At 35.4% G+C, this 12,707-nt stretch overlaps 1 protein-coding gene across 1 annotated transcript in view; it reads right to left on the bottom strand.

Moving 5' to 3' along the window:
- COL24A1 (collagen type XXIV alpha 1 chain) overlaps nucleotides 1-12,707 on the bottom strand; it is a 394,686-nt gene that overhangs the window by 155,203 nt on the left and 226,776 nt on the right. Inside the window, exons 25-26 of the mRNA XM_060139635.1 lie at nucleotides 9,722-9,775; nucleotides 6,228-6,281 (exon numbers count right to left, since the gene is read on the bottom strand). Of these exons, the coding sequence (XP_059995618.1) occupies nucleotides 6,228-6,281; nucleotides 9,722-9,775 (108 nt within the window). The remainder of the gene's footprint in view (nucleotides 1-6,227; nucleotides 6,282-9,721; nucleotides 9,776-12,707) is intronic.

Below are 12,707 nucleotides of genomic sequence, written 5' to 3'. Positions count from 1 at the left end.
AGGAACATAACCCCACCCATTAGCAGAGAGACTGCTTAAAATCATAATAAGGTCACAGACACCCCAAAACACACCACCGGATATGGTCCTGCCCACCAGAAAGACAAGATCCAGCCTCATTCACCAGAACACAGGCACCAGTCCCCTCCACCAGGAAGCCTACACAAACCACTGAACCAACCTTAGCCACTGGGGAACGACACCAAAAACAATGGGAACTACAAACCTGCAGCCTGTGAAAAGGAGACCACAAACACAGAGAGTTAAGCAAAATGAGAAGACAGAAACATACAGCAGATGAAGGAGCAAAGTAAAAATCTCACAGACCAAACAAATGAAGAGGAAACAGGCAATCTACCTGAAAAAGAATTCAGAGTGATGATAGTAAAGATGATCCAAAATCTTGGAAATAGAATGGAGAAAATACAAGAAACATTAAACAAGGACCTAGAAGAACTAAAGAGCAAACAAACAATGATGATCAACAAAATAAATAAATTAAAAATTCTCTAGAAGGAATCAATAGCAGAATAACTCAGGAAGAAGAATGGATAAATGACTTGGAAGGTAAAATAGTGGACATAACTACTGCAGAGCAGAATAAAGAAAAAAGAATGAAAAGAACTGAGGACAGACTCAGAGACCTCTGGGACAACATTAAATGCACCAATATTCGAATTATATAGGAGTGTAAGAAGAAGAGAAAAAGAAAGGGACTGAGAGAATATTTGAAGAGATTATAGTTGAAAAATTCCCTAATATGGGAAAGGAAATAGTCAATCAAGTCCAGGAAGTGCAGAGAGTCCCATACAGGACTAATCCTAGGATAAACATGCCAATACACATATTAACCAAACTATCAAAAATTAAATACAAAGAAAAAATATTAAAGCAGCAAGGGAAAAGCAACAAGTAACATACAAGGGAATCCCCATTAGGTTAACAGCTGATCTTTCAGCAGAAACTCTGAAAGACAGAAGGGAGTGGCAGGACATATTTAAAGTGATGAAAGGGAAAAACCTACAGCCAAGATCTACTCTACTCAGCAAGGATCTCAATCAGATTTGACGGAGAAATTAAAACCTTTACAGACAAGCAAAAGCTAACAGAATTCAGCACCACCAAACCAGCTCTACCAGAAATGCTAAAGGAACTTCTCTAGACAGGAAACACAAGAGAAGGAAAAGACCTACAATAACAAACCCAAAACAATAAAGAAAATGTTAATAGGAATAGAAATATCAATAATGACCGTAAATGTAATGGATTAAATGCTCCAACCAAAAGACATAGACTGGCTGAATGGATACAAAAACAAGAACCGTATATATGCTGTCTAAAAGAGACCCACTTCAGACCTAGGGACGCAGACAGACTGAAAGTGAGGGGATGGAAAAAGATATTCCATACAAATGGAAATCAAAAGAAAGCTGGAATAGCAATACTCATATCAGACAAAATATACTTTAAAATAAAGACTATTACAAGAGACAAAGAAGGACACTATGTAATGATCAAGGGATCAACCCATGAATAAGATATAACAATTGTAAAAATTTATGCACCCAACATAGGAGCACCTCAATACAAAAGGCAAATGCTAACAGCCATAAAAGGGGAAATCGACATTAACACAATCATAGTTGGGGACTTTAACACCCCAGTTTCACCAATTGACAGATCATCCAAAATGAAAGTAAATAAGGAAACACAAGCTTTAAATGACACATTAAACAAGATGGACTTAATTGATATTTATAGGACATTCCATCCAAAAACAACAAAATTCACTTTCTTCTCAAGTGCTCATGGGACATTCCCCAGGATAGATCATATCTTGGGTCACAAATCAAGCCTCAGTGAATTTAAGAAAACTGAAATCGTTGTCAAGTATCTTTTCTGACCACAATGCTATGAGACTAGATATCAACTACAGGAAAAAATCTGTGAAAAAACAAACACATGGAGGCTAAACAATATGCTATTAAATAACCAAAAGATCACTGAAGAAATCAAAGAGGAAGTCAAAAAATACCTAGAAACAAATGACAACGAAAACACGACGACCCAAAACCTATAGGAATCAGCAAAAGCAGTTCTAAGAAGGAAGTTTATAGCAATACAATCCTACCTCAAGAAACAAGAAACATCTAAAATAAAAAACCTAACCTTACACCTAAAGCAATTAGAGAAAGAAGAGCAAAACCCCCCAAAGTTAGCAAAAGGAAAGAAATCATAAAGATCAGTTCAGAAATAAATGAAAAAGAAATGAAGGAAACAACAGCAAAGATCAATAAAACTAAAAGCTGGTTCTTTGAAAAGATAAGCAAAATTGGTAAACCATTAGCCAGAATGATCAAGAAAAAAAGGGAGAAGACTCAAATCAATAGAATAAGAAATGAAAAAGAAGAAGTAACAACTGACATTGCAGAAATACAAAGGATCATGAGCGATTACTACAAGCAACTATATGCGAATAAAATGGACAACTTGGAAGAAGTGAATAAATTCTTAGAAAAGCACAACCTTCTGAGACTGAACCAGGAAGAAATACAAATATAAACAGACTAATCACAAGTACTGAAATTGAGACTGTGATTAAAATCTTCCAACAAACAAAAGCCCAGGACCAGACGGCTTCACAGGAGAATTCTATCAAACATTTAGAGAAGAGCTAACACCTACCCTTCTTAAACTCTTCCAAAATACAGCAGAGGGAGGAACACTCCCAAACTCATTCTACAAGGCCACCGTCACCGATACCAAAACCAGACAAGGATGTCACACAGAAAGAAAACTACAGGCCAATATCACTAATGAACATGGATGCAAAAATCCTCAACATAATACTAGCAAACAGAATCCAACAGCACATGAAAAGGATCATACACCATGATCAAGTGGGGTTTACCCCAGGAATGCAAGGATTCTTCAATATATGCAAGTCAATCAATGTGATAAAGCATATTAACAAATTGAAGGAGAAAAACCATATGATCATCTCAATAGATGCAGAAAAAACTTTCAACAAAATACAACACCCATTTATGATAAAAACCCTCCAGAGAGTAGGCACAGAGGGAACTTACCTCAACATAATAAAGGCCATATATGACAAACCCACAGCCAGCATCATTCTCAGTGGTGAAAAACTGAAACCAATTCCTCTAAGATCAGGAACAAGACAAGGGTGTCCACTCTCACCACTGTTATTCAACATAGTTTTGGAAGTCTTAGCCTCAGCAATCAGAGGAGAAAAAGAAATAAAAGGAATCCAAATCAGAAAAGAAGAAGTTGAGCTGGCATTGTTTGCAGATGACATGATACTATACATAGAGAATCCTAAAGATGCTACCAGAAAACTACTAGAGCTAATCAATGCATTTGGTAAAGTTGCAGGATACAAAATTAATGCACAGAAATCTCTTGCATTCCTATACACTAATGATGAAAAATCTGAGAGAGAAAATAAGGAAACACTCCCATTTACCCTTGCAAGAAAAAGAATAAAATACTTAGGAATAAACCTACCTAAGGAGACAAAAGACCTGCATGCAGAAAAGTATAAGACACTGATGAAAGAAATTAAAGATGATACAAACAGATGGAGAGATATATCATGTTCTTGGATTGGAAGAATCAACATTGTGAAAATGACTATACTACCCAAAGCAATCTACAGATTCAGTGCAATCCCTATCAAACTACCAATGGCATTTTTTACAGAACCAGAACAAAAAATTTCACAATTTGTATGGAAACACAAAAGACCCCGAGTAGCCAAAGGAATCTGGAGAAAGAAAAACGGAGCTGGAGGAATCAGGCTCCCGGACTTTGGCATATACTACAAAGCTACAGTAATCAAGACAGTATGGTACTGGCACAAAAACGAAAATATAGATCAATGGAACAGGATAGAAAGCCCAGAGGTAAACCCACACACATATGGTCACCTTATTTTTGATAAAGGAGGCAAGAATATACAATAGAGAAAAGACAGCCTCTTCAATTAGTGGTGCTGGGAAAACTGGACAGCTACATGGAAAAGAATGAAATTAGAACATTCCCTAACACCATACATAAAAATAAAGTCAAAATGGATTAAAGACCTAAATGTAAGGCCAGACACTATAAAACTGTTAGAGGAAAACATAGGCAGAACACTCTATGACGTAAATCACAGCAAGATCCTTTCTGACCCACCTCCTAGAGAAATGGAAATAAGAACAAAAATAAAAAAATGGGACCTAATGAAACTTAGAAGCTTTTGCACAGCAAAGGAAGCCATAAACAAGACGAATAGACAGCCCTCAGAATGGGAGAAAATATTTGCAAATGAAGCAACTGACAAAGGATTAATCTCCAAAATTTACAGGCAGCTCATGCAGCTAAATATCCAAAAAACAAACAACCCAATCCAAAAATGGGCAGAAGACCTAAACAGACATTTCTCCAAAGAAGACATACAGATGGCCAAGCAGCACATGAAAAGATGCTCAACATCACTGATCATTAGAGAAATGCAAATAAAACTACAATGAGCTATCACCTCACACAGGTCAGAATGGCCATCATCAAGAAATCTATAAACAATAAATGCTGGAGAGGGTGTGGAGAAAAGGGAACCCTCTTGCACTGTTGGAGGGGATGTAAATTGGTACAGCCACTATGGAGAACAGTATGGAGGTTCCTTAAAAAACTACAAATAGAACTACCATACGACCTAGCAATCGCTTTACTGGGGATATACCCTGAGAAAACCATAATTCAGAGTCATGTGTCACAATGTTCATTGCTGCACTATTTACAATAGCCAGGACATGGAAGCAACCTAAGTGTCCATCGACAGATGAATGGATAAAGAAGATGTGGCACATATATACAATGGAATATCATTCAGCCATAAAAAGAAATTGAGTTACTTGCAGTGAGGTGGATGGACCTAGAGTCTGTCATACAGAGTGAAGTAAGTCAAAAAGAAAAAAATCACAAACCATATGCTAACACATATATATGGAATCTTAAAAAAAAAAAAAAGGTTCTGAAGAACCTAGGGGCAGGACAGGAATAAAGATGCAGATGTAGAGAATGGACTTGAGGACACCAAGGGGTTGGAAGGGTAAGCTGGGACGAAGTGAGAGAGTGGCATAGATTTATATATACCACCAAATGTAAAATAGCTAGCTAGTGGGAAGCAGCCGCATAGCACAGAGAGATCAGCTCGGTGCTTTGTGACCACCTAGAGGGGTGGGATAGGGAATGTGGGAGGGAGACACAAGAGGGAGGGCATATGGGGATATATGTATACATATAGCTGATTCACTTTGTTATAAAGCAGAAACTAACACACCATTGTAAAGCAATTATACTCCAATAAAGATGTTAAAAAATAAAAGAAATGTGAATGTGTACAAATATTTTAGCCTGTCAAATTTCAGAAGGAACACGCCCTTTGTGGTTTAACCATATTCAAATGATTCAGAGAATGCCTTAGGAGTCAATAATTTGTGAAATTAATTAGCCTTATGGGTATATTAAACTTCCTAGTTGACAGCAATTGGAGATAGGTAAAAAAATAATCTTACAGTGCTCTACTCATAATACAGAAGTTAAAACTGAGCAAAAATTTATGTACAATGAATTTGTAGATAGCATTAGGTACACCAGATCCATCACAATATATTTTCTGAAAGCAAGATTCTTTAATTGAAAATAATTGCTCATTTCTATCACATTTAGAAACTTTAATAAATGAAAAACTATAATCTAGATATAAAATTTATCAGCTATTACTATCTTAAAGATAAAAGAATGTAAGATGAATTCTGCATTCTGCTCTTACACGTATCAAGTAATTACATTGTGACCACAAACTCATGGAAAAGTGGCAATGATGATATATGCCATATAAACTATAAGCTATAAAAAAAAAAAGTAGAATCCTAATTGAATTTTCTTCTTCATCCACTTAAGCTAACTTAGGATGGTTTAATTCTCTTAAAACTATAGGCTCATTAGACCTAGCCATGTGAGTTGCATGCTTTTCAGTGCCAATCAGCATTCTGAATGGTAAACTGTTTAGAGTAGAAGAAAATTCTAATGGAAATTTACCACAAAATAGCATTTTTCACTTACTTAAAACTTCATTCAAGGCAATTCCACCTTTGGAATGCCTTAACTTTATTATGTTCTTTGGACACATATCTTTCAAATCACTGAGCTCTTACCATAACGCCCTTTTCCCCCTGGGGACCTAATGGCCCTGGATTTCCACGTTCTCCCTTTTAAAACAAAGACAAAATAAAAACGTTGAGTCATGTTAATTAGTCATGAATGAGCTAAGCCTAGACAGGAAACTTATCCTAATTTTCAGTAATTTTTAAAATTACAAATTTTGCATTTTTACCCTAAAGTTGCTAGACTTTTAATAAAAATTCTCTTAAGATACTTTTTAAGGGATAAAATACTAAAAAGTCTTATTAAAATGATGAAAATAGAAATTATGAATAATCAAGATTTAAAATTGAGCATGCATCGTATTCTAGTTTTGCAAGTAGAAATTCTTATAATTTTGAGACATGTAAAATATAAGAACTGTAAAAGTATGAAAGCATATTGTAAAAATTAAGTGTATAACCATTGAACAAAATTTTATTTCTGTAATCTGTCCATCACAATTAAGCATAATCATGATAATCTCATATGCCACAGCAGATTAAAGGTCTAAACTGATTTACATTAAAATTCCAAGACTTTTCAACATGTTAGCGTAGAAAATTTAACCTAATACAGAAGTAACTAAACCAGAATGAAAGAAGTACAAAACCATCTAAATTTTTTGAACTGATGTCATTTTATATTTGTTATATTAATAAAAAAATCAACAAGTATATATCAATCACTTTTAATGTACTAAGTGAGAGTTGGAGAGATATAACAGATACTTGACTTAGACTCTACCCTCAAGTAATTGAAAACATGACATTAACAAAGATGAATCAATTAAAGGACAATGAAATTTTAAATCGTGTGGTACTTATTCTAAGCCCAGGAAGGGAAGAAATCAGGAAGGATTAGAATAATCTGGAAAGACTTTACAGAGGAGATAGGAATTTAATTGAGTAGTATAGTTTGGCTTTGAATAAATAGAGGGAAGGGGAGAGGATACTCTAAACCAAGAAAACAGTAAGAATAAGAATAGGGACAAGTATGAAATATGAGATGGGGAGCAAGAAAGGTTTATACTGGAGAATATTAGAAAATTTGTTGGATGAACTGATTAAGCCAAAATCACATAGTATCTTGACAGCAAAGTAGAGCTGTTAACAGACTTCAACAATAGGGAGGCTAATGAAGGTTCTTCAAAATGCTTTATCATGACCCATCAGAATTAGTCTTCTGCTTATAGTATGTAGGCTGGATTAAAAGATAGGGAAAGGGTAGCGTAAATATGATAGAGGGTAAATTTAAGATAAACTAATAAGAGTACATCTGAGGCGGTAGCTTTGGATTGACTATTAGAAAGGACAAATTGTAAAGAAAAAACTCTAAGACCTGCTAAAAGATTAGGCATAGAGGATGGAGGAAAAGGGAAATGCAAAGATGGGTGCACTCTATCTATTCTGGAAGACTGGAAGAATAGAGTTAGGTATAAGGCATACTGATAGAAATGAGATAATTGGGAAGAGACCAGTTTGGATGTGGGAAAAAATGATGAATTTTAAATACTGGGTTGGCCAAAAGGTACGTTTGTTTTTTTCCGTAAGATGGCTCTAGTAGCACTTAGTTGTCTTTAACTTCATTCGAAACAATTTTGTTAGATTGTATTATGACAGCTGTCATATCAGCGTGCATTTAAAAATATTATCAAAATTGGTGAATTTTTGTGTAGCCATCTTAATACTGAAGATGGAAGAAAAAAGCAACATTTTTCTGCATATTATGCTTTATTCTTTCAAGAAAAGTAAAAATGCAACTGAAACGCAAAAACACGATTTGTGCAGTGTATGGAGAAGGTGCTGTGACTGATCAAACGTCTCAAAAGTGGTTTGCGAAGTTTTGTGCTAGAGGTTTCTTGCTGGACAATGCTCCACAGTTGGGTAGACCAGTTGAAGTCGATAGCAATCAAATCAAGACATTAACTGAGAACAATCAACGTTATAGCACAATATCCAAATCAAGTGTTGAAAATCATTTCCACCAGCTTGGTTATACTAATTGCTTTGACGTTTGGGTTTCACATAATTTAAGCAAAAAAAACCTTCTTGACCATATTTCTGCATGTGATTCTCTAGTAAAACATAATAAAAATGTTCTGTTTTTAAAACAAATTGTGATGGGCGATGAAAAGTGGAAACTGTACAATAATGTGGAATGGAAGAGATGGTGGGGCAAGTGAAATGAACCACCACCAACCACACCAAAGGCCGGTCTCAACCAAAGAAGTTGATGCTGTACATATGGTGAGATTGGAAGGGAGTCCTCTATTATGAGCTCCTTCCAGAAAACCAAACGATTAATTCCAACAAGTACTGCTCCCAGTTAGACCAACTGAAAGCAGCACTGGATAAAAAGCGTCCGAAATTAGTCAACAGAAAACTCATTATCTTCCATCAGGATAACGCAAGACCACACGTTTCTCTGATGACAAGAAATAAAAATTGTTACAACTTGGCTGGGAAGTTCTGATTCATCCGCCGTATTCACCAGACATTGCACCTTCCCTGGAAGACTGTAAAAGGCACCTGGAACAGTTCTTTGCTCAAAAATGATAAAAAGTTTTGGGAAGATGGAATTATGAAGTTGCCAGAAAAATGGGAGAAGGTAGTGGAACAAAACAGTGAATAAGTTGTTCAATAAAGTTCTTGGTGAAAATGAAAAATGTATCTTTTATTTTTTACTTAAAAACTGAAGGAACCTTTTGGCCAAGCCAATATGTTGAGTTTGACTTAAATTAAAAATTTCAGATGGAAATAACTGGAATATTATCTAATTTACTTCTAATCCTGGCTCTACTTAATTATTCACAAACAGTAGCCTTGCATATTAGACTATCATGCTTCTGCTTTATAGTCAGCAAGTCAGGTTTCAGTCAAAGACTTGAAGTTTTTGGTTTATTACCTTCTAGTTCATTATAAGATTCTATTAAAAAAAATACAAGAAAATGTCCTTGCTGGTTTCAAATAAAGAATTACTTATTTTTTTTTAAAAAAAGGCTTTCCTAAATTTGAAATTCAATATGGAAAATCACTCCCAAGATAATGATTTCTAGGAAATTCTTAAGCAAATTACAATTTCCATCACAATAGCCAAAAAGATCTTTGAAAAACTTCATACTGAATTCCAAGAGGATATAAAGAGTTTGTGACTGAAACTTGGATCAGGGAAAGTGATAACTTATTCTTCACTTTCAAAACTGTTTCCTTTAGGAGCTTGTTCTCATAAGTAGATTTAAATATTTTCTAGTCATAAACCTAGACTATCAATTTCATCTTTTCTCTTCCGAGCACATCATTATAGCCAAAAAAGTACTCTGCCTTTTAAAAATTAGAAACATGCATGCTATCAGCTATATTTCAATATATTTAAGAGATTCAGTACAGGTAATGCATTTTAAGTTATAAGTAATTTCTAATTTCTAATTCATAAAATATCATGACTGTCTCTCCTTTGAGTTTAGCTTAGAATCCTTACTATTGAACAAAACAATGAAAGAAATTACCTTTTCACCAGTGCTTCCAGTCATTCCAACTTCTCCAGGTGAACCGACAGGTCCCTTTTAGGAAAAAATATAACAGAAAATACACATATATTGTATTACTATTATAGCATCCTGGTTTTAAATCACCTATAAACATGATGTTTCTTTCTAACTCATCCTAAATTTTATCTTAGAGTAAAATTCCTCCTGGTATAGGCATCCGGCCTAAGACTTCACATCAGAATTAATTATTCAGTTAATCAACAAATATATATGAATGTCTAATATGTGACAGGCTGGCTGCTGGGAGGCACTGAGTTTCAAATTCAAACATAGTCCCTATCCTTGTAGAACCTACAGTCCAGTGGATGTCATAAAAACTCCTGCTGTTTTTGTAGATTCTTGATGTGGATACACTAGCTTAAGAAATCATTTCTGTGGCTTCCTTCTTTGAAAGCTCCTCAACACATGAGGGAATAGCACATACCCACTCGTTAATTCATTCAAAAGTATTTGGTGCCTACTTTGTGCCATGCACTATGCTGCTTGCTGAGATTTCATTAGGAAGCAAAAGGAGATCTAGGCCCTGCCCCGAGGAGGTAAAAAGTCTTGTAACAGAAACAAGAACAACTAAATTAGAAAGTGAACATTTATAAATTATGATACAGGTTCACAAAGGAAACTGTGATGCTGAGGTGGAGAATAAAAGACAAGACCTATTTTAGGAAAGATGGTCAGGGTAAACCTGAGACCTGACATTTAAACTGAAAGCTGAAGAATAAAAAGAGGCCAGCCAGCCAAGCGCAGAAAGGAGGAAGAGAGTTCTAGGTGGAGAAAATAGCTTGAAGTAAAGAATGAATTTCGCAGAAGAAGTGAAAGAAGGCAATCAGTACCACTGTTTCAGAGTGAACAATGCTCAGGGTGCCTCTACCTTTGTCTCTATGGATTCTACTTCAAGCAGTGTAGAAAGCAAAAATGGTAATGCAGAACAAGCTTTACAACAAGCGTATAATCCTTCTCCCTGACTGTCTTCAATTATGAAGTTATTTTCTTTTATTTAAAATGTATGAAACATTTTCTTTTGCAATAGCTACCAAGCAAAGACACTATTTAGATTATATAATATTACATATTAGCATATAGAAGGTACCTGAATCATGAAAAATGGTTTGCTGTGTTGAAGCTACCTGAAGTTAATGTATGGGGCATGATTTTATCCACAAAAATTGGGTTGGCCAAAAAGTTTGTTCGTGTTTTTCCTGCTCTTACGTAAGATCTTACAGAAAAACCCAAATGAACTTTTTGGCCAACCCAATATCTATATCCTCATCCATATCTATCTATCTATCTATCTATCTATCTGGTGACTATGTATACATTAACATACGTTAAATACTTCCTACCGACTATATTTGGTAGTATTATCATGATTCCCCTTTAACAGATGAGGCAGATGAGTTAAGAAGCTTTCTAAGGTAGATGAGTGTAAGTGGCTATTGAACACTTGAAATGTGGCTAGTTCAAATTGACATGTACTTAAATGTAAAAGGCACACTAGATTTCAAAGACCTACTACAAAAAGAATGCAATTTTTGTGCAATTTCTATCCATATCTTTTGTCCAAATTTTGCTCCTGAGGTTGCCTATATTTTTTTGTGATAATTTTCAGGAATTCTTATTCATTCAAGGTATAAACTCCTTGCTGGTTTTAGATGTTATAAATTCCTTCTTGTGATTCATCACCTGTGAGATTATTTTGACATCCTTCATTGATAGAAATCCTTAATTTTGATGTAGCCACATCCAACCATTTTTTGCCTTATGATTTGTATTTTCTGGATCTTGTTTAAGAAGCCTTCCTCTACCTTTATGTCATTAGGTAATGGGCATTCTTTTCTATTAGTGTTAACTTTTTTTTTTTTTTGTGGTACGTGGGCCTCTCACTGTTGTGGCCTCTTCCGTTGCAGAGCACAGGCTCCGGACACGCAGGCTCAGCGGCCATGGCTCATGGGCCCAGCCACTCGGCGGCATGTGGGATCTTCCCGGACCGGGGCACGAACCCGTGTCCCCTGCATCGGCAGGCGGACTCTCAACCACTGAGTCACCAGGGAAGCCCTAGTGTTAACTTTTTAAGGTAGGTCTTTAATCCATTTGGAGTCCATCTTTTTCACCAGGGGTGAGATAGAGATCCAACTAAATTTTTTCCACATAGTGACCCAGTTTTCCAAATACTATACATACTAAAATTTACTTTTCCCATTAATTTGTGGTGTCAATCTTTTAAAAAAAATTATCGAGCTATAAATGACATACAACAATATATTAGCTTTAGGTGTACAGCATAATGATTCAATATTTGTATATATTGTGAAATGATCACCACAATAAGTCTAGTTAATATCCCTCATAACCATACACAGTTACAGAATTTTTTTCTTGTGATGAGAACATTTAAGATTGACTCTCTTGGCGACTTTCAGATAGGCAATACAGTATTATTAACTATAGCTTCTATGCTGTACATTACATCCCCGTGGCTTACTTATTTTATAACTGGAAATTTGTACCTTTTGACCCCCTTCACCTACTTTGCCCACCCCTCAGCCCCTGCCTCTGGCAACCATCAATCTATTCTCTGTATCTATGAGCTTGGTTTAAAAAATATTTTTTTTAGATTCCACATATATGTGAGATGATATGGTATTTGTCTTTGACTTATTTCACTTAGCATAATGTCCTCAAGGCTCATCCATGTTGCCACAAATGGCAAGATGTACCCTTTTTATGGTTGAGTAGTGTTCCATTGTACACATAAACCACATCTTCTTTACCCATTCATCCATCGATGGAAACTTAAAAAGGTTGTTTCCATATCTTGGTTATTGTAAACAATGCTTCAGTGAACATGGGGGTGCATATATATTTTCAAATTCATGCTTTTGTTTTCTTCAGATAAATACCTAGAAGTGGAATCATATGGTAGTTCTATTTTTAATTTTTTGAGGAA

The sequence above is a fragment of the Lagenorhynchus albirostris genome, chromosome 2 (genome assembly GCF_949774975.1).
Source record: "Lagenorhynchus albirostris chromosome 2, mLagAlb1.1, whole genome shotgun sequence".
In the NCBI taxonomy this organism is placed as follows: domain Eukaryota; kingdom Metazoa; phylum Chordata; class Mammalia; order Artiodactyla; family Delphinidae; genus Lagenorhynchus; species Lagenorhynchus albirostris.
This window is presented reverse-complemented; position numbering and strand designations above follow the sequence as displayed.